Consider the following 25,427-nt stretch of genomic DNA (forward strand, 5'->3'; position numbering starts at 1 on the left):
GCGAATACGTATCACCGTACATCCGCTACCACACCCTTTGGCCCCAAGGCCGCCAAAACCCCCTTCTTCAGCCCAAACTGCCTCTCAATAACCTCCTCGCTAGCCCCTTGTCCATCTCTCATGGAGATTATCTGCTTCAGGCTAACAACATCCACAAATCGACGTCCTGTGTGATCCCTCGTCCCCAACGACTCCATGTCAGCCTCTGCCTCAGCAGATATCCTCTTCCGCGACATCAGGGTTAACAGCGACGGATTCATCATGGCTTCTTCACGTATTATCCCTGACGTAGGCTCCGACACGTTTCGCCCTCGCGGCTGATTAAATGTGCTACTTCGTGAAAGTGTGGGTGTGGGCGTTACCGGCCCTATGGAGCGAAGCGAGGCTGCAAAGTCGGGGTCGCGGGCGTCAAGATCAATTGCTTTCAACATAATTAGTATCGGTGTATTTCATGGTTTCTGTACAATTTATGCGTCGACATACCTTCTGAGCGTGTTGTGCTTGCTTTCTCCTGTCCTTGTGTGTTTGTCCGGCTGGTTGTGGGTGTTTGTGGTTGTGGTTGTGGTTGTGTTGGTGTGGGCGTGGTTGTAGTTGAAGGGGAGGGCCAGAGAGGATATTGGCGACGAGATGCCGCCGATGCCGCTGCGCGCGCTGGTTTTGAAGCCGACGCACCCATTGTATATATGTACGGAGTAGACTTATGGGTATGCTGCCGTTGCTATTCTTACTTCGCGATGGAGCTAAAGGAAAATTGAATGCGATGTTGGAGTTTGGTGATGTCACCTAAATTTAACGTTTCTTTTGTATGATAAAGCTATCGACCAATAAGACGACATGGAAATCCAAAAAGTTTCAAATATGTGTTTGTACTACTGTATTATCTAAATCTGTGACTCGAAATTGATGATAAGTGTACAGGGTCGGTATGAGAATAATGATGCCAGGCCTTAGGATACCAATAATTCTGATGCTTTTGCTAAAACGGCCATGTCAAGTACCTATCGATGGCCAGCAAGTCGTCTCTGCTGTACTTCTCCTAGTGCTCGACTTCCGCTTATAACAGATACGACACCAATAGATGCAGCAACAGGTAGAGTCTGGAACAGATTCCAGCTCGTATAGTACATGAAAAAGGTCAACTCAAGTCCAATAATAGACCCCACGAAAACTATATGGGGGAGAGGTGCGGATTTCAGCGCAACGGAAAGGTGGTTGGCATTGGCACCTAGGTAAAGCCACTGCATTTGATCAGCATTTGTTAGTAAACCGTAAATAATGTGCGCCCTGTCACTCGGATGTGTAAACTTACAGAGACCACGAGAAGCGGTAGGGTAGCCAGGACAGCAAGGACAAAGAACAAGGAGACAATTACAGGAGGACTGCGGGGGTCTTCTCTGAAAGTATGATGAATCTCTTCTAGTTTTCCATATCGGAGAGCCTTCGAGGAGGGAAGAGGGGTGTTTGTGTTATGTTCAAGGGATATTTTAAAGGCGGGCTTGTAATAGCCGCTCGAAGAACCAAAAGAAGCAATCAACAAGGAGGCTTCAACTGGGGCTTTGGCAGCGAGGAATTGAACTGGGAGATCTTTGTGATTCTAGAGTGGCCATAACGTTAGAAATCATTCAATATACGTAGACCATTGGCTGTTAGGTCTAGCATACCAATTCGACAATGGCCTTTCCATTCGCCTTGACGCTGAGCGGGTATGAGATGTCCAGCCCGGAATCGATTTCTTTGAGAGTCAAAAAGGCCTGATGGGGTTTAGCTGCGGTATTATCTTCTTGTAGCGTCAGAAGAAGCTTCAATGTGCTTGCATCATTCAGTGTTATCGCTGTTGTTAACGGCTTGTCTTGTGATAGCCTGGGATAGCGGTTAGCAAATAAGTAGCAAACAAGGCGACAGAAACCGCCAACACTTCCAATGGCTAGGGAAAACATACTTCTGCTTTTGAGCACCACCTATTCCAGCACCCTTTTGATGGACGGATAGCGTGCCATCAGCAAATCCCCATCCCGATGAAGCGCATAGTCCTGGGACAGCTAGAGCAAGAAGCCCAAGCTGGAGAGCCGCAAAAAGCCGCATAATCGCCGGATAAAAAACAAAACTCAAATAAAATGTCAAGTGCCTTCTCTCTCTGGCTCCGTAGCAACCTCTAGCAATGACTATGGCTGGTCTATCAAGCTGCCGCCAACGTTCGACTTTCTGGTTGTTTTGCTTCTTGACAGATACGCGATATTACGTAATAGTTAACTATCATACGCTTAGTAATAGGCGCCCGTTTTCTTTTTCCCCCTTGACTTCCAACGACAAGTCATGAAAACGCCGAACAAGATTCAACAGCTCGACCACCATGGGTTGTTTAGCCATACGGTGGGCCAGAATATCTCTATATAGCTCTAACAGTTACTCCGTAGAGCCTTGTGGGTTCAAAAGCGAGCTTCTTCTTGCATCGTGAGCATATCTCTCGTCCTCTGCGGTTTTCTGTCCACTATATATTTTTCCGGAATATAGACATCTCTAGAGATACAACTAGTTGTGGCTTTTTGATATAGACGTCATCTTTGCCAGCATATTGGGGACAACGCCATGGCATAGCCGTATGTTTACACTAGCACATTCCCATATGAACTTTACAACGGCATCGAATAGGTAGAGAAGTTACTCAGCGGCTTAGACTCTCTACGCTACCTAGATAGCCATATACAAGCCTCTGCGAGCGAACATGGCAATATCATTGACCTTCTGACCCTGTTAGGCAGACTCAAATAATATTTTATTCACAATAAGGCCAGTCAGTTGAAGCTACAGGAATACGCTAGAACATAGCTAAAGTTACTCCATTTTCAAATGTGGCCATATATTGAATGGGATAAAACGAAAATAGCTTCATCAATAGAATGTTTTCTTCCTCAAGAATAGGCCAGCATAGAAGGGAACCTCCTTCATGCTGTCCTCCTCCACCATTAGGCCCAGTATCCGACAGAGAGCCCTTCTATTGACAGAAAATGCCTATTCTGCCTTTTACTTTTATATGTTAATCGCATTCACAGCTATGCAGACAATAAAAGGTGCTCCGGGTGTTGCATGTCCTATTGCTTTCTTGACTTCAATACCTATATTTGGAAGCCCCTTCACTATATCCAAAGTTCAATAACACTGGAGATTGTCAATCAGCATAGACAATCTTATTGTCTATTCAATGCAGCAATTCAACAACACGGGGCCTGTAGTCAAGATGGGCATAAATACCACTACCACTCTCCTTGCCCAGGAATTTGCCGGTCAGGAAGGGAACCTCGTCTTCACTATCAGCTCTCGCTATCGTCGCTGAAGCTATTTTACGTTTGCTATCTACTCCTTCATTACGAACTTCCGTTAGAGAGCATCCTTTTCTTCTATCTCATCTACAGGCTCTCTCCCTCATCTCCCTCCTCGTCCGCTGCTCCCGCCATTCAATTCGACATCCGGCTCTCGACCATCTCCCTCTTGCCAGATATGGAGCTCGAGAAGAAGCCTACCACCACTCGTGCGTCTGGGCGCACTAGAAAGCCAACCACGAAGGCCAAGGAGGCCGAGTTCAGCAAGGTCACAAAGCCTAGGGCTAAGGCCAAGCCCCGGAAGAGGGCAGTTAAGACGGATGTTACAGCATCCAAGGCCTCCAAACAGGAGCCAGAGCAGAGCCAGCCCAAGCTGGAGAGTCCAGAGCCGGTCAAGCCAGATACCGGCAAAGAGGCTGGTAAGTTCAGTTTGTTCGCAGCATAAGCAACGTAGGCATCATGCATCTAACAACCTGCTTTTCCCAGTAGCGCATCCTAAATTGCCAGCCATCCCAACCATTCCCATCACCGATGAGACGGGCAGGACTACCGGGCTGCTCCAAACACCACCAAGGCTCAGCAAGGAGGACGAACAAGCAGTAACCAGTCTGCTTGAGCTGGCGGCCGCGGCCTTAGCGCCAGATTTCATACCAGAGGTCGAGCTCGACCCGGTGGCTGTAAGCCACCAATTCTACTCCCAATTCCCGACGGCAGCAGAGGCAGTAACGATGGGTCGGCTGGCCAACTCATCCGAGCTCGCCTGTCCCGATCTCCCGCGTCCGTACACCGACAAGCAAGGCTGGACGCACACCGGCCGAGTCAATGAACTCGGCGAAGAGTACATCGTCATCCCATCATCGTTCACTAGATGGTCGCCCGCCGAGCCCATTGATCCTACGCCAGTCATGGAAGCCTGAGGTTGCGCCCTCTTGCTGGCGATGGGGTGCAACTGACGGCCTTCCAAGACAAAGTTACCTGGCATTTGTTGTTTCCGCGTTCAAGTTGCTGGCTTCCCTGTGAGGCGCATCGTGAGACCTGTGTTTTGTTAGATAGTTGTCTATTTTACCGTTACTATGAATATGGGAGAAAAGGGTCGAGGGATACATAATACATTTTCTCATTTGTGGTGTGATGATGTGCTTTTCCATTATATTTAAAGTATAGAAATTGATATGTACTCCGTAGTTAGCCAAGACGGCTATGATGACTAACTAAGGTCGAATTCACGGAATGAACCGCTCCTGATTTCTTCTTCCATCAATCAGGTTCACAGCCAGCCGTAACCTGCCGTACACACACAGTAAACGGCTCCTTTTAACGATCAAGCTCAGCCAGGGCTACGTCACACCCTAGGCCATACGAAAGAAGACTCAAACAACGGCTTGAAACCTACACGCTCACCGGTCGTACGTCACGAATTGGAATAGAGACATATTACACAGGAAGAGAGAAGTGTGGATTATATACCAGAGGGCGCCGGGACGCGCGCGAAACCAATTGAAACTGAAGCACAAGAGCTGGTGATTACAGAGGTGTGAATTGCGCATACGGCGACGCCAGGCCAAATCGGCCTCCTACACAGCATGTCCTCGGCGAGACGAAAGACACCGGCATCTGAGCTGGCGAAAGCTATAAGCCAATCCAAACAGAGTCCAAGTGTGTATCTCCAGCCACCAAAGCCGTCGCATGTTGTCCCGACGCAGGAGGAGTTAGGGCGAATGGGTGTGCGAGGAGCCCCAAAGCAACCAGACATAAAGAGAACGCCACAGTATAAATCTGCCGCTCGGAGGTGAGCTGATGCACCTGTCGGTACTGTTGAAGGAGTTACTAACATCTAATTTCTTCCACTACCAGATGGACCATGACTATAGTTGCGCTACCCATCCTATTATACACAAGCTATTCGTTATACCAACGAGGTACACCTCTCTCAGCATGGCGTCCAATAGCCCATCCCAAATACTATATCAGATGTGCAATTCGTGGCTAAAAACTGACTTTAACTGCGTTATAGTCTTCAATGGAAAGTCTCCCAGAGGCCTACCCGGGGTAAATGAATTCAGCTCTCAGGCCGTATATTCTTCAGCAGGGAACCCGAAAAAATCCAACGACTGAATGGTCCCTTTCTCCCTGACCTAGCCGATCCGGCCTATACGGCCATGCGACTTGTATAATACCCGACTGACACCGTCTCAACTCAATCCCAACACACTTTGGGCCATCAGCTTTGTTGGCCATGATGATGAAGGGGGCACCCCAGTGGCGCTACATCCTTCAGTCAGTCACCAGAAAATCATGATGGCTCGTTATCGTCAGATTTCTAGCACTGGCGTCACCTTACTGAGTCTGATGTATGAAACTGAACCCATCAGAAGAAAGCGCGGCCTCTGCATTACCCGCTGATAAATAATTGTATACTCCCAGATTAGACCTAACACAGTAGATACCACATCACGGTGATATCCAGATAGCTCCTGAATTTAATATAGCCTTTAGTGTATACATTCTCTTTTAACCCGTTTGATCCTTATGTACGTCATGTCCATTCCAGCACACCTCGCCGTCCCCTGTGATGGAGCGCCCGAATTCCATATCACGTGACGCATTATAGTGACGGCCACCGAGCTTCCAACAACGCTGTTTGATCGTGAGGTTCTCCAAACATTCTGAGGACTAGTTCTGTTCTTCTATAGGCCTTCAGATTCTGTTATTTCTAGCTGGTTGTCTAGGCTCTTCCGCTTGTTTTACTCCTGCATCTCTCACAATGCCTGATTCTACCGAGCAGAAAGTCCCCAGCAACGCCCGAAAACGCCGTAATAGCAGCGTTCGTGCTGTAGAAGAGACAGCCGCATCATCCAGACCAAAGCGCGTGACAACGGCTGTAAAGGCTACCGTAACAGAAGATGCCATTGCCCATTCTAAAAAACGGCCGAAGAACGCAAAACCCGGGATTGAGGCCACGAAGGCTGGTATCGGTCCGATTACCCATGGGATTGACCCCTTACCTGTGTTTATTTTACATATGTATATTATATCGACAAACCAGTACTAACAGAGATTATAGAGACCGCGAAAAGCTCAAAGGATGACACTAAGTCCATTCTTGAGAGAAAGGGTCGGCCTGGGAGAAAGCCAAACGGTGAAGCTACCGTGGCGGAAGCGCCAGCTACAAAGAAAGCTACCGTTGATGCAAAGCCCAAGAGTACTGGAAAGGCAGAGTCTAAAAATGGCAAATCATACTGGCTCATGAAAGCAGAACCGGAGACAAGACTTGAAAAAGGAGTTGACGTCAGGTTTTCAATTGATGATCTGCGTGCTGCCACTGAGCCGGAGGGATGGGATGGTAAGCACAGATCCTGCTCTTATAATAATTGGTTCTCCGCTTAATAAGTTTTGATTTTAGGAGTCAGGAATCCAGCTGGTAAGTTATCACTATTCTGCTTCGGGATTTGCCCGGAGAATTTGGCTGCTTCCTAACACCCTTGTCACTGTAGCAAGAAACCATATGCGTGCAATGAAGAAAGGAGACCTCGCCTTCTTCTACCACTCGAACTGCAAGGTTCCGGGGATTGCAGGAATCATGGAAATCGTCCGAGAAAGCTCAGTAGACGGTATTATACATAATTTTCATCTATACCCATGATAAATTTCCATGGACTAGGCTAACGTATCATGTAGAGTCCGCATTTGACCCTGCTCACCCATACTATGATCCGAAGTCCAGTCGCGACAACCCCAAATGGGATTGGGTCCATGTTCAATTTCGAAGCAAGTTCAAAAACCTGGTCACCCTCGCCGATATTAAGTCCCACGCAAAGCCTGGTGGTGCGCTGGAGAATCTCCAAATGGTCAGACAATCTCGCTTGAGTGTGTCTCCCGTTACAGCAGAACAATGGGAATTCCTTATGAGTTTGGCGGAGGAAGAAGAGCTCGTGAGAGAATAGATAATGGTCCTTTTTTCTTTTTATTTTCTATCTTTCTTTTTTTAAGGTCGTTTTCTTCCACAGCCATAAAAAACCTGTTCATAATCTGGTATACTTGTTTCAAGGCTTCTTGACATGCTGTGGCATTCGAATAAAGATGCGTACAAACTGTAAATGCACTAGCAGCACCACTTGTCCCTCTCGGCGAGGTACTATATAGTTATAGTTGCGGCCGCTCATCTGCGTATGAGTAACTTGTTGGTTTTAGGTAGAGGTCGTCTTGGTCTCGCAAGTCAATGCAAACAACTTCACGGGGAGCAGGTTCAGGTGCTGCGGATAGCCCCGCTGTTCGTCTGTCCTAATGATGGAATAGCCTGCTCTCCGGAAAAGGTCTTCGTACTTTCCTTCGGACCGAGTGACGCTTTTATCCTGCGGATCGAATGTGTCGCATGGCTGGGTATTCAGGTTCTCCTTGACAATCACCAGGCCAGGCCCAGACGGCGACAGGGCATCTCTGCACCGGGTCAAGAACTGCAAAACTTGTTCGTCCGTGAGATAGAGCAGGCACCACTGCACCCATATCAGGTCGTATCTTTTCTCGGGTACCCAGTTCTCCAGGCCCGTGATGTAAACATCGCCAACTCTCCCTTCTGCCTTCAGTCTACCTTCGATCAGCACTTTGGCAAAGGCCTCTACCGGCTCGACTATGTCCACTACCTCGCACTCCTTGCTGAGCAGTCCCTCAGTGACTCTGCCAATGCCCGCTCCGCAGTCAACACCCAGACGCAGAGGAGGCAAACGAGTCGTAGCAGCCACAGCAGTGCCTCCCTGTATCGATGGCAGCATGCGGCGTACGGTGGCTAGAAAAGACCGCGAGGAGAGCAAGTCTACCCTTGAGATCTCTGGGTATCCTCCTAGCATGCCCTTGATGTTTGGTTCAACCGTCTCCCAGTATTCCACAGCACCAGCATTGTCAACAAGCCTGTCCGGCGGGATTTGGCCATCACCACCGCCGTCCTCGTCCACCCTCTTCTGGTCACCGCAGTCCATTGTCCGGGCTCAATCCCCAGGGATGGTGCCGAGTGTCGTTCTTCTTTCTTTTAGGCCGCGTTCTCCTCTCTTCTTCCCTGCATAAAGGTCCCGCGCTCACCTGGGCAGTGCCAGGTAGCTAGTTGGCCAACTATTTAACTACGGGACCTCGGCTGCGACTCCCGGAGGGGCAAAAGGCAAATCCATAAAACATCGAAACAACCTACAGGGCGGGAAAAGACGACAACAACAAGAACATCAACAACAACAATATCGACACCAAACTCGACGCCCTCGACGGCCACAGCCTATTGCCTACGCTATATACGCTGTATATGTTCGGTGTTAGGCCACTGCTAGGACGCTCCTGCTCTCGTCTTGCCCGCTTGTCTAGATCCCCTCCTCTAGTTCACCGAGATACACGTCTCCATCAACTATACCAGCCCGCCCTTTGCCAGAGACAAACCAGCAGCAGACTCCTCTCTAGTTCAGTGCCTTGCAGTATGTCCGGATTATCTGCAGAGCTCACGGCGCCCAATGGCCGGAAGTACAGTCAGCCATTGGGACTCTTCATTAACAATGAGTTTGTTCCTGCCAAGTCAGGACAGACAATTGTAACAGTCAACCCCACGTATGCACCATGTTTACACCCCTTGAGAACAACTAACAGCGAGAGTCACTGGGAAATGCTGATCTCCAATGGGCAGTGATGAGACGGATATTGCCACAGTGCATGCTGCCGGCACGGAGGATGTAGACATCGCCGTCAACGCAGCCCGAGCAGCCTTAAAGCATCCCTCATGGAAGGATTTGTCCGGCTCCGACAGAGGACGGATGATGGTTAAGCTGTCTGAGCTCGTCGAGCAACATGCAGAGACTTTGGCCACTATTGAAACATGGGATAACGGTATGTGCTGTTCTCCTACCGTTTTTATTTCCTCAGAGCCTTGTCCCACCCGTCGACTCAGGCAGGGCTCCCTTAAAGCGAAGTAGACCTGTATCTCACATGTTCACAATCCCAGGAAAGCCGTATTTGGTCTCCTTGAATGACGATGTAACTGAAGTTGCATCTGTCTTGAGATATTATGGCGGATTTGCAGACAAGATAGAAGGTAGGACTATCAGCACTACTGCCAACAAGTTTGCCTACACGTTACGCCAGCCCATCGGTGTCGTAGGCCAAATTATTCCGTGGAACTTCCCTCTTGCAATGGCTGCTTGGAAACTGGGGCCGGCTTTGGCATGTGGAAATACAGTTATTCTCAAAGCTGCAGAACAGACTCCTCTGAGTGTATTATACCTCGCAGGATTAGTGAAGGAAGCAGGATTCCCCCCTGGCGTTGTCAACGTCCTCAATGGATACGGTAAAGAGGCTGGGGCTGCCATCGCATCCCACACCGGTATTGACAAAATTGCGTTCACTGGCTCTACTGCAACCGGTCGTGCCATAATGAAAATGGCTGCTGCTAACCTGAAGAACATCACCCTTGAAACTGGTGGCAAGTCGCCACTAATTGTTTTCGATGATGCAGACATCGATCAGGCTGCAAAGTGGGCTCATACTGGCATCATGTATAACATGGGTCAGGTCTGCACTGCCACGTCTCGTCTCCTCGTCCACGAGGGTATTTATGATCAGTTTGTAACAAAATTCAAAGAGGTCATTGCATCGACCAGCAAAATTGGCGATCCATTTGCAGAGGACACATTCCAGGGGCCCCAGGTGACCAAGGCCCAGTACGACCGTGTGCTTTCATATATTGAGGCCGGCAAATCCGAAGGTGCAACACTTGCTACTGGAGGAGTGCCACACCAGAAAGTTGGCAACGGCAAGGGTTACTTTATTGAACCGACAGTGTTCACCAATGTGACGGACAACATGACGATTTACCGTGAAGAAGTCTTTGGCCCCTTTGCCGTGGTCACCAGCTTCAAGACGGAGGAGGAAGCTCTGACTAAGGCAAATGATACCACCTATGGCTTGGGTGCCGCTGTCTTCACTCAAAATATCGAGCGCGGTCATAGGGTAGCCAGTGGTATCGAGGCTGGCATGGTCTGGATCAACAGCAGCAATGACAGCGACTTCCGTGTACCATTCGGCGGTGTCAAGCAATCAGGTGTCGGGAGAGAACTCGGGGAAGCTGGTCTCGAGGCTTATTCCCAGGTCAAAGCCGTCCATCTTAACATGGGGACGAGACTGTGAGACCGCAGAATAACTTCTGGGCGAAGAATCGGTGAAAGACGAGCCACCCACGATTTTTTTTTTTTTCGTCTTGAATCGGACGGCAACAAGGCCAATCCAAAAATGAATCAACCAACCAGTTAACTAAAACTAACTCGCTTTCGGCATTAGTCTCATTCTACTCCGTGTCCTGGGCTTTTCGTTCTCTTGCCGAGACTGTGGGGGGTAGGTAGGATTCGACAAAGCCCAAATCGATCTCGGAGATTCTTCTAAATAGCTCTAGTGGTTGTACAGCGGATGAAATTGTCAATACATGAACTTTTAAAATAACTCCGTACTGCCTACCGCCTATTTCCCATGCACTGCCTCGTTGCAGTTAGTTGGCTGGTGAAAAATGCAAGCTAGAAAAGAAACCGTTCTATCCGGTTCGTATGCATGCACGAAGTATTATTAGATGGGAAAAAAGCACCACCACAAATGCATGCGGCTACGGTGGGTATCAAACAATGCCATGCAGCTTCGCCATGCTTGCCCCCCAATGCAAAGACAAGTTATTGATTCTTTATCAATGGAAATGGAAACGCAAACACAAAAAAGAAACGATCATAGAAACAAACGCCAGTATGGAGGTATAGTTACCTCTAACTATACAACCAGAGATTGGCAGCTCGTTAGTCCGCCGGCTTCCGGCAATCTTCCAGGGGTACCGTAGTATGTCTACCAACATGCAGGACACGTAAGTCGGAATGTCCCTGTCCATGAGACTAACGGATCAATAGGTTCTTTTTTTTGCGTACCATGGTTTCCATACAGCCCTCACAGCTGATCGTCTAGGCAAACGAAGCTAAACGAAGTATGTGAAAAGTGTCCTCGAACAAGATACCTTCCAGAAGCCTGGAAGAATGGGTAGAACCACAACCATGGCCAGGAAACACCACGAAAATAGAGCAAGATGGTCATCAGACACCAGGCGTGCAAGGCGCAAAATCAAAGGAAAAAGAAAAAGAAACCTCCTTCCAACTTGAGGAGATTTTAGACGGGGTTGTGCCCGTCGGCTCGGCTATCGCTATCATCCACTGTCGCCGCTTCGTGGTGCTGGGAAAGCTTCTAGCTATTCCCGTTTCCAAAAGTTAGTGGCGCAGAGTAGAAAGGGATATCCAACCAACGAGAGGCAACGCGAGAATGGAAGAGTTATGTCCGCTCTTCCTGAAGCGAAGCTCTTCTATACCCTTTACAGGATGGCCATAGCCATAGTACTTCGGAAGTGTTTTTGGAATTGTTGGAAGCACCTGGGTAGTTACCTGCCATTGCTGGTACGATGCACGGTACTAGTACATACTAGTCACAGCTGTGAGATCAGATGCAGCACAGTTTCTTTTTTAAGATTCTGGCTTGTACAAAGTACTGACCAGCGTTACTATATCTTGCCACCAAGAACACATTCTAGGTCGCTTTCCGGAACTAAACCGGTGGTTTACCAGATGCTAAAGCCCGAGCTCCTCGGTAGTTATCTCCACAGGTACCAAGAGTTGGCGAAGGCGCATATATGGATGAATGGAGCTTTGAGAGGCTGGTACTGAGTACCCAAGTAAACGATGCTGGACAATGTGTGACGTTTTCAAGCACCCAAACCCCAAGAACTGCTCGCCTTATCTCTCGTCACCAGACTCTCAAAAAGAGTACGGAGTAAATATAGAAACTGTGCAGGCGGATTTCTGGGTCGCTTGAGACACCACCATCAAGTTCTCGCATCGTGTAACGGTTCCATTGCTTGTTCTGTGTTCTGGTTTGACATACATCCTTTGCAGCAAGGGAGGAGGGAATAATCGGCTTTGAGAAACTCGAATGGTCAACAGTCGGTTGGTTATCGTGGACAAGGAAAAAAGAACCACAGGACGCAAGGGGCTAGGGAACGAAACCTATTCGTGGCGGACAGCTGTCGCCACCACTATATCTGTCCTCTGTTGCACAGCCGTTGATCGTTGGCTTTTGGGCCTTTTTTTCATCCTGGAGGATGTACGGTGTACAGCATACTCCGTCCCTGGCGGTATGTTTCAACATGGCAAACTCCATACATACACACGTGTGATAATGAAAAAAAGGTGCATCTGTAATGGAAAAATCATTACCCCGTTTTTTCACTCTCGTCCTGTGTGTGCTGTGAGGAGAAATTTACTAGCTGGCAAGGATCAGCTTCACTAAATGCAGCTAATGCATCTCGACCCTGGAGCTGCACGGCATCTTATGCATAAACTGGCGGTCATCACTCGCACCTTGCAGGCAGAAGCGATCCTTTAAATGGTTGGATTGCGTCTCGAGCCGTTCAAGTTGCATTGGCGGACTATTCGATTGGTTCGACTCTTCCATATTGCGAAGCCAGTTGGGCTGAGCACAGAAAACCTCTCAGCGAAAGACCGACCCACGGCAGAAGTTATATCAACCTGCATTATCTCCTTCGGGAGAAGGGCGAACCACGCCAACCATTCAAGCAAACGCCAACATGGCATGAAGAGGCGTATCCTCTGCCCCCAACTGACTTGCGGCGCCATGCCCTGTCCGCGTGGCATCAACAAGGAACACCCTGGGTTTGTCCACGAGAACCAACATTATGTGCCTTATTATAGACGGGGAAAACCAAGTCACAGCCTCCAAGTTGGAAAAAAGGAAGCAGAGGTAAAGTAATGGATACGATGTGCGTTGCACAAGTTCAGATATAATATGTTTCCCACGAGTCGGAATAAGCGCAATGGATTGCCTGTGTCAGGCGAGTATAGTAATCAGTGCGCTAGATTGTTGCACCGACCCAAGAAGAGAGATCTGTCGCAGGAAAGTGAGACGGTATTGGTTATTCTGGAGACAAGGTAGCGTTTGCTCATCTCTGTATCAATTGTTCCACTCTGAGCAACTTTGGACGAATAGCATCAGTTAACCACAAAAGACGGGCCACCGAGACATGGCATGCTCGAAGTAATACTCAATGAAAGGGGGTGGGTATATCAGCAGCTGAGGCCTACTGTTGGGTGACGAGAGTTGGAGGAGGAAATCGAGATGCAATATTGAGTATCATAAACAACGGTCTACGGAGTACGGGAACACAAGCATAAGGCCTTCTATTTCATGATAGCAACGACGGCGACGATTAGTGATTGTGTAAGTTGAGCCTTCGGGGAGGAGACATAAGGGGGTAACGCCAGCCGGGGATGTCTACCGAAAAGGAAAAGCTACCGTCTCGATGGCGTTCGAGGTGGGTTGGGGAGACAAATAGTTCCCATCATTGCCATGCTGCTCCCTCTGTCGGGCAGGTCAAGCAAACAAGGCTCTGGCCAATGGTTACATTACTTGCTCACTCTGGCCGAGGAGTGAAAAAGGGGAGAGCAAAGTAGGGCTGTGTACCTGGTCCAGGGGGCGAGCTGGAGATATTGAGTTAGGCTAAGTTAAATAAGGTGGCCCGGCGCCAGGGACCAGGGAACGAAACAACGTTCCTTCCCGTCTCCCAAACTTCGGCTGTGCGGCGTGGAGACGGGAGTGGTGTGAACAGACATTGGATGGAGTGGTAATGGAGACCTGTAATTCCAGGTCCTCCGTCAAAGTCGCATGATCTGGACTGTGATCATCTTCGTATACGGAGTAAGCCCTGATCAAACGAGGCTGGTCATTTCGGGATTTCACAATTATCAGAGCTATCAATTTCGAGATCTTCCAATCACCTTCCGACTCGACTCGAAAGCGTTTCTCGAGGCGGGACGAGAAAATGTCTCGAGTTTTGCAAGGTTTTGTTTTTCATGCCCCCGGAGATGGACAGACGGAGTAACGAGCTCAAATGGCAGAGACATCGCCTCGAGAAATGCTAGAAATGGAAACTCTTTGGCAAAAATGTTAAAAATAAAGGAGACGGCGTGAGCGCCAAGTCAAGTTCAGTACCAGGAATCGAGGAGAGACTTTCAGAACTAACTGGTTTGAAATATGCATGGCGAGCAGACCTCAAGGTCCTGAAACATTGCCAAAGGTTCCCCCTCCACGGAAAACGGAAAACCCCTAGCAGCTTCCTGGAACAGGCAGCGATTGACGGCTGTACTTCCTCCAATGATGCTTATATCCACGCTCTTTCGATACAAGCTCTTACCGTCATCGTACATTGACGATGACTTGAGCTAACTAACTCATGTAGAGGATCAACTATGATGGATAGAAGGGAAACGACCCAGACGGTGGGCGCTAACTGTATGATCGAGCTGAGGTGCTACTCCGTACGGAGCAACTCGTTGGTGAATGGATTAGTTTTCCATCTGATGCAGAGATTGCTAATCTAGATGGCGGATCTTCACACGCAAGGAAACATAGCATGAGGTACAAAACCCTTACTCTGTATATAAGCTAACTTCGCTATTGATATTGACTTGCAGAGGGTTCCCAAGGTTGACCGAGAACGGGGGGCATTGCATCAGATGTACGGAGTACTCTGTAAGTTGTTCAAGGAGATATCTTATCAGCCACAGTGGCGCGTCAGCTAATCAACTAACTAAAGCTCCATGTGTTCGTTTAAATGGAATATTTTTACCGGGTCTGGAGTTGGGCCTGTGTTCGGCGAGAGGGCGTGCAACACCGTACTGACAATGAAATATCGGTCAGTGCTAGTATCTAGCTTTTGTACGGAGTACTCCATATGTAAGTACGTGGTGAGATAGGCAAGAGAGCCACCCCCAAGATGCTCCATTATGCTCTGTTCGTCCCATGAGCCCCTCCGCGGAAGTAGTTTGGCAGGGTTGAAAGTCTGTCAGCTCTTGAAGGACTTGAATTTGTGATTGACAAGGGTCGTTGCATAGTTTAGGGGAAGAAAACAGGCAAAACCTGCAAGCTTTTCTTTTTAATATATATATTTTAAGACCGTACATTACCTGAGAATTTCCTTTAAAGAACTCCCAATATTGCAAGGTCTCAAATTCACCTCTGAATTGGTCCAATTTAGCCGAAGCTCTTCCTCTTAACCATCACGTGTGAGTATTAATCCCGTATAAATATATGGAGTAGGATATATAAATACAACCAAAGACTGAATTGACGGTGAGAGTGGCGACGCCAGGTGCGCATTATTGCATGAACGTCAAGAAGCGGCGGGCAGCTTCATTGGCTCCCGAGGTGAAGGATCGCTTTTGCATCGAGAAACTTGTCAGTTTGCATTGCGAGGGGTGTGTGTAACCAAATGAGTAGTGGTTTTGAGTGTTGGGCATGCAGCGTCACCATGGGAGTGGAGTGAGCCCTTTCTTCTTCGCTGCGTGAGGCGGCGGCCCTGTAGATCTTAACCAGCTGATGATGATGGTTTGTTCTGGCCATGTTTATGGGCCCCAATCGACAGAGGAAAATCGATAGTTGCTCGGGGACTACTCTGTAGCCCTGACGTTCCTGGAGCCCGCGTAATTTATTCCGTATTATTTGGTGACATCTTTTGTGTCATGGGTCGGGGTCTAAGGGGAAAAAAAGAAAGTAGTTAAAGTAAAAAGGAAAAGAAGATAAATATGAAAATAAAAGAAAATAGAAAAAATAAACGGGGGGAAGGTTTGTGAAACTGACTGTGGTTGGAGCAGTTATAGTGAGGATGAAGTTTATTTTCCTCCACCCAGGTTAGCTATGGAAATTTGTATCAAACCGAGAAATGGAGCTCCTCCATACTGAATAACGTCCTCTCAAATCCGTGATGCATGTCGGAGCCTGTGAACTCGATGCTTATATTGAGATCTCTATCCTAGACATGAGTATATTTTGCATCGTGCATATGCATTATGTGCGTCTTGCATCATGTATGTGCAAGACCCCTACCCTTCGATACCATGCCAACTGCGGAACGTGGAAGGGGATGTACTCCGTACACTCCGGCCTCAGCGCGGGATAGTATCACGGGCGATTTAGAAGTTTGACACTGCCCCCTGTGCTCTGCCCTTCATAGTTATCGGTTCTACTCCCGGGCATCTGCCGATTTCTTTCTCTTTTGGACAAAAGGATGAACCGGAGATTTTCCTTGCTGCTGGTGTATATGTATGTGTAGTTATGGGAAGCTTATGTATTATTCCATGTCCCTGTCTGTCTTGCCAACCTCCCCTCAAGAATGAGCCAGCCAGCCCCCCTTGTAGGCGGTGAGGTGAGGGTACAGATTCCTGAAATGGTTTGGTGAACTCGTATCGCATTGATCAACCGTTGGTTAGCTTCTGCTAAGTAAGGATACGGGGAGCAAAAAGGATGTCGACTTCTGATGGGTGAGCTGGAAAGGGATGAGGATTTGATGAGGACAACCCGAGAAGATTTCTTTTTCTGTTTTCTTAGGATTGCCAACCTTCAAAGGCTCATGGTTGGGTAATGAGAGTATCCCGCCGAGAATAATCTCGATCCTTGGTTATATCACGCATTATTCATTATTTGATGTTACCTAATGATATAGTTGCATGCTCCGTATGTATGGAGTATATAGAGATTGCTTTATATTTCCCTCGAAGTCTCCCCACGCTAATTCTCGTAATTATCCGGAAGGCGGATGCTGGAGCGGGAGAAATAAAAAGCGGTCCGTAGAGCTCTGGAGTCATATTTTGGCAGACTTTCGGCAAGCTGGGCTGGTGGAATGGGGTCGGTGGGGATTTCAGAGTCAGGATTTTGGCTCACTGCTCTTTCGGATGATCGCCAGAGGAATCCATAACAATTTATCATTTCTCAATTCTCTCTGAAGGATATTCCGTACCTACTCCGTACCGAAGCCATACAGAGTACGAGCCAAGCTCGTGCTTGTCCCTCCCTTCTCACGACAGGCTGTGGATCAAGCCAGAAGACTAGTACGGCGCCGTTGAGTCCATGTACCAGGGTTGCGGTGTCGAGCGAAAGGAAGCACATGATCGCGGAATTAGGTCTATCGTTGATCCAGGTAGACCGGGAGTCTCTAACCGCATCCAATCACGGTAGTTCATGGAAGATGCCTCCACCATTATTTGAAAATTGAAAAGGATTATGCAGGCGTTCTAATTATTATTTGATAGGACCGTTGCACTTTCTTCTGCGAATTGGTCCTTATAAGCTGATCACTCTTGCCAAGTTTCGGGATTTGGGTTCCGCTACGCCACGAACAAGGAGATACCATTCTATAGGCAGCTCGGGCACACCGTCGTTGAGTGAGACGGACGGAAAGACGTGAACGACTGGCAAAGGCGTTGATTTCGTATTGTTCAGAGAGCAGCCATGCAGACAGCGGAGCAAGCTGAACATCCGCTAGTTAGTTATCAGCCCAGCTAAGAATCGAATGTTCTGATCAACGTACAGAACTGGCTGGTATTCTTTCTTGTGCTGCTCATTCCACCACGCGCCCATAGTAACTCCGCAAACCACCTTGAATTAAATCAATAAAAAAAATAAAAATAAACAAATAACGCTTTGGTGCTTGAAGCCGAAGTCGTAAAAAGAAAGAAAAGAAAGGAAAAAGAAAACCGAAACAACAAGTCCATTTTCACTTTCCGTGGGATGGTTCCTTTTTTATTCTTTTCTGTATACTTTGCCCCGTCTGATCCCAGTCATTATATCGGACTCAGTCTTCGCGTATATTCACACCACCCTATGTCAAGCTCAACAGATGCATGATGACAGAACGTGGGAGAGACAGGACCGCTGTTTGGCTTTAACGTTGTTGCATCCCTTGTCCGCGCTGCTTTCGAGGCCTTGATCCCAACCTCTCTCTCGTTTATCGCTTGGCCGGAGTCGCAGGGCAGCTGCATGACATTGAAGAGAAAGACACCCTGACTTGCATTCCACATTGCTTTTTTGCACGATCTGGAGTACATATACGGGAGGCGAGGGGGTTTAGGAACTATCAAGTTGACTCTCATATCGCAATGTTTTCTTCTTCTAGGTTTTCTTCTGTCCTTTTTCCCCTGCGTATTTCTTGTGTATTTCAGCGTTTTCTACGGAGTACGTGTTTTTCAACGATGGAGGTCCCTTTATCCGAAAAGGGAGTCAGTGGTCCGTGCAGAAGGCCTACTTCAACGTCAACGAAGTGAAGAACACTCATCCGCCGTCAACATCAACGCCGCCGCCGACAGGGAGACACAAGCATCAAACTGTCATGAGAAAGAAGGAAAGCCGAGATGAACAGTTGTTCGAGACAGCTGAGAACCCCACGATAATGCCAGGATGACTTCAATGAAGGAAAAAGGAAAACACGGGAAAAAGAAAGAAACAGCCAGAGAAGAAAAAAGAAAGACAAGGCCAAAACACGAGAAAGGCCATGGATTCAGGCTAGTATGAGCTCAGTCGTTTCCGGAAGATACTTTGCACACTTACACATATACCCAGGTATTCAAAACTAATAATAGAGAAACGGAGTTGGTGCCGGGCCCGCCCCATGTTCCGCCCCGTGTTATTCGCGAAATGGTAGTGAAATGGTATCTTTTCACCAGGCGCGTTGACAAAGAAGGATGCTTGTGGCTGCTTGAGTCAAATCAGAAATGAGCAATAGGCAAGATATATCATGGAAGCCCTTATCATCTCACTTGCCACGAGCCAGGGAATAAAATGATATCCAGCGATCTCGATCTTGCATGATCTTAACGATTTGGTCCATGAATGGTAACTAATTTGCGGACTCCAGACCCTACCAGGGTTACAAAAGAAAGATCCTAGGCCATAGGAATTTGAAAGCTGAAGGTGGAGGATTTGTTTGACGATCACAGGCGTAGACTGGTATTGCCAACAGCCGAACTGTGCTGAGATGCTCTACTCCAGTTAGCGTAGACCGCCTATCACCGCGCACCCAGCATCAATCAACAAGCGGATATGCCTGGTCCGTTGCTTGTTGACATTAGCTTAATGGGGCCCATCGCCATTCACTCCAGCGGGAGCGCGTGCCGAAGAGCATGGAGCAGTAGTCCGCTCCTGTCAAGAGAAAATTCCATTTGAAAGCCCCTAGAACCCTGGAGGATGGTCAGAACATTGGCTCCTTTCTGGAATCGATCCCCTCCACTCAAAATCCTGATCGGACCTTTTTTCTTTTTGTATAAACAAAACAAAACCTTTCGGCCCTAAAAAATAAGGCTGGTGAGCATGGTTATATTGACCACAATGGATAGTGTGAATCTTGCATTATTGAGGGTTGGGAGAGCCGTCTCTAGTAAATGAAGATCCCCGTGCAAGATCATCTCCAGGAGTATGTAATCCCCCGCAAACAATGAAGGAATAGGATCAAAGCTAACAAGTGAAACTGAAAAGTGCCGGCTTCTGCTACATATTCTATGTGCCTTACCTTACCCGTATGGGGCATTTTATCCATGTGTGTCTTGAGGAAGATACAGGCCTGAGCCCATGGTACACTGTGCGTACGGAGTACTCCGTGCATATAATTCTGAGAACTATGCATATCTCACAGATGAGCGCCGCTGACAGTAATTCTAGAAGGTGGCTAGATGTATTCTATGTTGTCATGTTTCACCCAAACCAATTCGATTACGTGGATCTCGGTGGTTCAGGCTTGCAATGGTACCGCCCGTAAATTACGTGTGAGTACTCCGTATGGATCGAGCGAAAGTTATATCCAGATTTTCTCCGTAACAAAACACCCCAAATCAAACAGATTTGTATGGCTGAGATGATTGGTAATTTCAGGTTGCGTACGGAGCTAGGACAGGGGTACTGGCATCCGAGGTACGTGTACAACGATTCTCACTTTTGGAAAAGCACGTTTATTCGTACAAAAGCCAAGCGGAGCTCCGGGGTGACAGAAAATAGCAAGCTAGGCTGGGGCTCATATGAGTGCGTGTTTTGCTTTTCGTTACTACCCATCTTGAGGTTTTGATGTGGTAATTTCGTCAGTTTTGAGCCATTTACCCGAGCTTTCAAGCTCCTTTCTTGCTGAGCTATTCTCCACGTTCAGCAGGGATGTTGCCAGCATCGAAATCTCATGGCAGCCCGTCACGATCAGCATATATTCAGCCTGCCCAATCTCAACAAAATCTGCCTTCCTTGAACAGGGTGGAGAGAGGGTGCTCCGTGGCAGCTTGAGTTCTATACCGGGATTTCCATGCTCTTATACCTCGTTGCTTGTCCAGCAGAGGCTTTCAGCATAGTGATTTGCAGAACAAAGCACAGAATCTTGATACCTTCCCTTCCTCCACGAAGTATCGAAATTCTTGTAACCCAAGCCAGGGAAAACTAACTCCCACTAGTATTTGTACGCCCAACCGTTTCCACTTTGCAGCTCTGATGCTGATGGTACAGGTTCGTTTTAAGTGGCTTTGAACAAGGACAACAGAGCAGGCTCCTAACGGGCCATGGCAATAGCAACAGCCACCAATGGTATCTGAGATTCTCCGTATCTCCCCTGGCAATTGTTCGACACGAAACTTTCGAGTTTGAGGTTGCTGCGCAGCCTAACCTCCGTGAGTGCCCCCATGGCACTCTGCGCTGTGCGGGATGCCATCGCTCTTGCCCGCGTGTCCAGCCTTTTCATCTCCCTGATCTTCTAGCTTCTGGCCGCTCTCTGGGTTCCAGTTACGAAGCAAAATTGAATCCTCAGCCGTTAGCCTTTCGCCTCGGGAACTCTCTCCACTGGGGCTCGCAAGACCCACTCGGACGACCAGCGCCTGAAAGAAAACAGCTAGTAACCTTGAAGATACGACCAAGCAAGCATCACAGCGCCAGGCTGGTTGCTGCCCAGCATGCCGAAATAAAAAAGCATCACCTGTGCAACGCAAAATGGTGCCCCCCCGGTTTTGGATTTGACTCAAGCACAACGAGTCTCCAGCATGTCAAGGGTCGAACGGTCCAATAGTCGCCTCGCAGAGGCTTGCCTTGCGCTCCACTGGCGGGCCACCATTTTCATCCCTTAACCAAGCTGGCGGAGCGACAGAGCCTGTGACTTGTTTGGTAGGTTTCTTTTATTTTAGTTTTGTTTACATTCTTTTATTTTTAATTTGCACGCCGTTTTATTTTTAATTTTTTTCTTTGGTTGACGATAACGATTAATTTGCTATTTTATGCACGAATCTTGGGTACCCATCCCTCCATGTAATGGGATAGTTCCGGTACGCCCGGTCCCATGAAGCTGCCTTTAACTCGCTAGATCACAGCGGAGCTTTTTCATTCCCTCTGGGAGGGCCATTTTCTTATTCATCATAATGAAGAAAAAGCAAATGGCCAATCGTCCCGGAGTTCCATATGGAAGGGCTATCCTCTCGTATCCTCACTCAGTTCTGGCTTTGCCTCATTCTTCTTTTCATTTGAACGCTTCGCCCTTTTTTCTTTTCCATGACCTGCAGTTGTTGAATATTGTCTACTCTGTACTCCAGGAAAAGAGACCAATACCCAATCGCTCCCTATACGGTCAACATTTGCCAACAGCCCATTCCTTTTGTCGACTATCCCACCAACTTCCCAACTGTTCTCCTCGACGTGTGACGACGCCTGGCTCGATAGCTGTATATGCAATCAGAGTCAAGTCCTGACTACGACAACAAACAAGGTCAACCAACTACTACGAGAAAATCGCTGAAAACCCCCTCTTGAAATTTAGCTATCTCGAGGTCTGAGGGAATCAGAAACCTCCTCACCCTCCATTCACCGTGGCTCTCCTTAGTACTCAAAGCCTTTCTCACCTCGGCTACTCAGGGACAGCATCATCAAGACTGTCTCCCCATCCTGAAAACCGTGACCATTGTCCAGGCGATTTCCTACCTAGCCCTCCCCCCTCCCTCTCTCACTTTCAGCTATTCGAGGGCCGTAGTCCTTTGGAGAGAGGGAAGGACCGTCCATGCCACTCCCTAGGTCGACTTTCCTTCGGAGGAGACCAAAATCTTATGTCGCAGCGGCCCTATGCTTCAAATTCTCCTTCCGACGAGACTTCCCAACCTATCAGCCAGCTTCTTACATCCACCAGCCGTTCGGTTGTCACACAAGATGAGGTTGAATCAGTAGATCGACACGCGCAGCATGGCACTCAAGGGCCTCCACCTAATCGATCGAGGTCGGTGAGAGGAGATGAGACCCCTCCAGAGCTTGCGCATGCTGGAAGGCCAACATCTTCCAGCCAGCATGTAGCATCTCAACAACGGTCTCGATCTTTAGGAATGCAGGCAATCCTCAATCCATCAACTCATGCTCCGATAGAACCAATATCACGACAAAGTAGCCGCGAGCCGCTAGGGTCTCCAACATCCACAGCTACGTCCCCTTCAGCGCATATTCATGGGACGCCGTCTCCCATCCAACCTCCAGCACAACCCACGCTACATTATCACTATGAACGTTCTAAGCTGTCTCCAAAGATCGGACGGAAGGTGTTGACTCCAAAGTCACCAGCAGTTCGCGCTGCAAGCTTGGGAAGTGGGCGATATACTCCTGTCCCTGGGACAATAAACGCAACTCAATCGCCTTTTCTGCAGTCCCCTCCACCTCCTAGATTTGCGGAGGGCGCTCCCAGATTACACATTGATTCTGCTTCCTCAACGGTTCCCAGTAGACTAACTCAGCCTCGCCATACAACTCATGCAGCGAACATTTTCTATGATCAGCGACCTTCTACTAACCCCCAGTCTCAGGAGGCTAGCCCACGTACTCCTCAGTCATCATATAGCTCATACAGCCAGGCATCGCCCGTCCCAGTTCCGCCGGCCCACATTCAGCAACAGCATCCTTCTCCCATATCCAATCCAGCTATGCCTGGACCACCCAGGAGTTCCATAACCCAATCACTCTTACCTCTCGAGAACCGCGGCCTGTATCGAGGGGAAGCCGGACTCGCACCTCTTGGGCCATACATGACCGCTGAGCCTGGCACTGGAATGATACCCTTCACTATCGACAGAGACTCAGGATCAATGAAAGCCAAAATAAAACGTGAAAAGAATAGCAGCGCTTCCAAACGGTTTAGACAAAGGAAGAAAGCCGTGGAAGAAGAACAAATGCAGACGATTAAAAGGCAAGAGGAGGAGATCAAGAGTCTTAATGAGGAAAGAGATTTCTATATCAGGGAGCGAGACTTTTTCCGGGACATGTATTCTAGAACTCCTGGGGCTAAAGTACCTCCACGACCACCATCACCTCGGACTTTCAAAACTCAGACCACCTCGCTCGCCTCAGAAGATGAAGGGGAGCGCACCTCGGTGGACCCAGATGACAGAGGGAGAGGCACGGGGCGCAACGTTCGACAGAGAACTGGAGCCGGGCCAGTCCATCTACCATACCCAGGGCCTCAGACTTCTAGCTCCTTCATTCCCATGTCGTCAAGGTCACCCTCCGCTCAAGTACAGCCCACCCCATCCTACCCATTATCCTACCCTTCATCATGGCGTGCGCCTCCTGTGAATACCAGTTCCCAGCCCGGGGATATTATGCCTTCCACCACGCCACCCTTGGCTCAAACCAGCCCACATGAAAGCCAGCAACAGCAAGGTCCACAATATTCACATCTTCAACAACACCAACAGCAATAGTGATAGTGAAAAGAGTGTCTCAAGCCTAGGGCCAGCATCATACATTCACCGACTAGGAGCTGGATCTCTAGCCGGTACCATATACCTGTATATGCAGATCTCATATACGTTTTGATCTAATCTCAATCTCAGCTAATAATTCCCTTGGGAGCACCTAATCTTCCTTTCCCCACCTCCTCCCCCTTTCGTGCCTTCTATTGTTCCTAATCTTTTCCATTTTTTATCCCATCTGTCGTCTTGAATAAACATGCTTGGGCAGGAACTGCGGCCACCAATTGCCCCTGGAACAGCAAACTTACAATATTACTACGGTAGGAAGAGGGCAACCTCTGCTGGAAGGCGTCAAACTGTTTACTGTTTTTACGTTATCCTCGCCTTATTGTTTCATTTGCCTAGCTTTGCATCTTTTTCTATTGTTTTCATATTTCCTTGCCTAATACGGGTTTCGTCATACACTATCTTCCCTTTTTAATGCCTTTCTTTTTTTCTTTCTGTTTTATCAAAAGGTAAAGTATAGTGATGGTCACTCTATCCCGTCAAATTAACATTGATGGATTCTTTGTTCGAGATTGAGTGCTGCCACCCTGTGAATTTTTCTATCTGACTCTCATTTGTCTTATCCACCACACTCGATTCAGTTGATATACTCCTCGTTATTATTTCTTCATCTATTTCAACCCTCTTTGTATTGATACCCAGGGTGGCACAATGCTTTATTTTTATTTACTTTTTTCTGTACTCTGGATTTCCTCCTTTTTGCAGTCCTCTCGTTTCTATAACCATCTATCTATCTATCTATTCGGGGCGAGTTACTATAGATTTTCTTTTCCTATCACCCCAGCCTATTTCTAGTCCTGGTGCCACCTCTCTGGCCTACTCGGCGATGGTCATCACCTCGTGCCCGCAGGGGAAACGAAGAAAGACGGATATCAGCAGCCATCAACCGTGCATGATTAATTATACATGTACGGGACATGAACAGTTATGAACAGGTCGCAAAAGAGAGGGCAAGAAAGTGTGATATGCGATCAGAACAGGGAAAGGAGAGAAAATATGCGGCCGACTCGAGATTTTTCTTCTCTATTTTAACAGCCTTTCCGTTTCATAGTCGAAAACTAGTGTGGGAGCGGAAAGGCCTTGGTCTTAGGGGAAAAGGGAAAGGCGGGTGGTGTTCTTTTTTTTTTTCATTTTTTCCATCTATACTGTTCCATATGTAAGCAATAGCCATCTATAACTGTCGGGAGCTATCCGTTGTATGAGTATCTCTTGCTGTTGGATGACGCATACTTTGGATTTTTCTATTTATTATAATAATTGGTATTATTTCCTTGGGAAATTGGGCTATTTGCCGTTGTTATTACACTTAAATCATCCCTCTCCTATTTACTAGCTCTTTCTTTCCCCTTCACTTCTAGTTTCATTTGTTTCTCGTTATTGAGGGAGCCCTGCTTGAACCATGGGTTCGGCTACTGGGTGGCCCCTGACCAAACTGGCGGGGGAGAGCTTTTCACAGTTGTCTATGCCA

The 25,427-nt window shown here is 48.1% G+C and overlaps 10 protein-coding genes across 10 annotated transcripts; 7 read left to right on the top strand and 3 right to left on the bottom strand.

Annotated features, from left to right (window-relative positions):
- Positions 1-11: 11 nt before the first annotated feature.
- MGYG_08388 (hypothetical protein) lies at positions 12-676 on the bottom strand (the record flags this gene model as incomplete). The annotated part of the gene is made up of 2 exons (XM_003169436.1): positions 12-421; positions 484-676. 2 exons carry the CDS (start codon positions 674-676, stop codon positions 12-14), a joined length of 603 nt encoding a protein of 200 aa, XP_003169484.1.
- Positions 677-998: 322 nt separating this feature from the next.
- On the bottom strand, positions 999-2,082 carry MGYG_08389 (hypothetical protein; the record flags this gene model as incomplete). The annotated part of the gene is made up of 4 exons (XM_003169437.1): positions 999-1,238; positions 1,310-1,594; positions 1,662-1,860; positions 1,940-2,082. 4 exons carry the CDS (start codon positions 2,080-2,082, stop codon positions 999-1,001), a joined length of 867 nt encoding a protein of 288 aa, XP_003169485.1.
- Positions 2,083-3,495: 1,413 nt separating this feature from the next.
- Positions 3,496-4,234, top strand: MGYG_08390 (hypothetical protein; the record flags this gene model as incomplete). The annotated part of the gene is made up of 2 exons (XM_003169438.1): positions 3,496-3,736; positions 3,804-4,234. 2 exons carry the CDS (start codon positions 3,496-3,498, stop codon positions 4,232-4,234), a joined length of 672 nt encoding a protein of 223 aa, XP_003169486.1.
- A 666-nt stretch (positions 4,235-4,900) lies between these two features.
- Positions 4,901-5,432, top strand: MGYG_08391 (hypothetical protein; the record flags this gene model as incomplete). The annotated part of the gene is made up of 3 exons (XM_003169439.1): positions 4,901-5,106; positions 5,172-5,236; positions 5,332-5,432. The coding sequence occupies 3 exons, from the start codon at positions 4,901-4,903 to the stop codon at positions 5,430-5,432; spliced, it is 372 nt and encodes a 123-aa protein (XP_003169487.1).
- A 649-nt stretch (positions 5,433-6,081) lies between these two features.
- MGYG_08392 (hypothetical protein) lies at positions 6,082-7,261 on the top strand (the record flags this gene model as incomplete). Its single annotated transcript, XM_003169440.1, has 4 exons — positions 6,082-6,286; positions 6,382-6,660; positions 6,812-6,928; positions 6,996-7,261. The coding sequence occupies 4 exons, from the start codon at positions 6,082-6,084 to the stop codon at positions 7,259-7,261; spliced, it is 867 nt and encodes a 288-aa protein (XP_003169488.1).
- Positions 7,262-7,504: 243 nt separating this feature from the next.
- Positions 7,505-8,290, bottom strand: MGYG_08393 (DUF858 domain-containing protein; the record flags this gene model as incomplete). The annotated part of the gene is made up of 1 exon (XM_003169441.1): positions 7,505-8,290. One exon carries the CDS (start codon positions 8,288-8,290, stop codon positions 7,505-7,507), a length of 786 nt encoding a protein of 261 aa, XP_003169489.1.
- Positions 8,291-8,772: 482 nt separating this feature from the next.
- MGYG_08394 (aldehyde dehydrogenase) lies at positions 8,773-10,472 on the top strand (the record flags this gene model as incomplete). The annotated part of the gene is made up of 3 exons (XM_003169442.1): positions 8,773-8,900; positions 8,977-9,176; positions 9,292-10,472. The coding sequence occupies 3 exons, from the start codon at positions 8,773-8,775 to the stop codon at positions 10,470-10,472; spliced, it is 1,509 nt and encodes a 502-aa protein (XP_003169490.1).
- Positions 10,473-11,176: 704 nt separating this feature from the next.
- MGYG_08395 (hypothetical protein) lies at positions 11,177-11,585 on the top strand (the record flags this gene model as incomplete). Its single annotated transcript, XM_003169443.1, has 2 exons — positions 11,177-11,187; positions 11,342-11,585. 2 exons carry the CDS (start codon positions 11,177-11,179, stop codon positions 11,583-11,585), a joined length of 255 nt encoding a protein of 84 aa, XP_003169491.1.
- A 1,164-nt stretch (positions 11,586-12,749) lies between these two features.
- Positions 12,750-13,133, top strand: MGYG_08396 (hypothetical protein; the record flags this gene model as incomplete). The annotated part of the gene is made up of 1 exon (XM_003169444.1): positions 12,750-13,133. The coding sequence occupies one exon, from the start codon at positions 12,750-12,752 to the stop codon at positions 13,131-13,133; it is 384 nt and encodes a 127-aa protein (XP_003169492.1).
- An 8,456-nt stretch (positions 13,134-21,589) lies between these two features.
- Positions 21,590-23,902, top strand: MGYG_08397 (hypothetical protein; the record flags this gene model as incomplete). Its single annotated transcript, XM_003169445.1, has 3 exons — positions 21,590-21,648; positions 21,761-21,863; positions 22,178-23,902. 3 exons carry the CDS (start codon positions 21,590-21,592, stop codon positions 23,900-23,902), a joined length of 1,887 nt encoding a protein of 628 aa, XP_003169493.1.
- Positions 23,903-25,427: the final 1,525 nt, after the last annotated feature.

Source organism: Nannizzia gypsea, genomic scaffold (assembly GCF_000150975.2).
Source record: "Nannizzia gypsea CBS 118893 supercont1.9 genomic scaffold, whole genome shotgun sequence".
NCBI classification, from domain to species: domain Eukaryota; kingdom Fungi; phylum Ascomycota; class Eurotiomycetes; order Onygenales; family Arthrodermataceae; genus Nannizzia; species Nannizzia gypsea.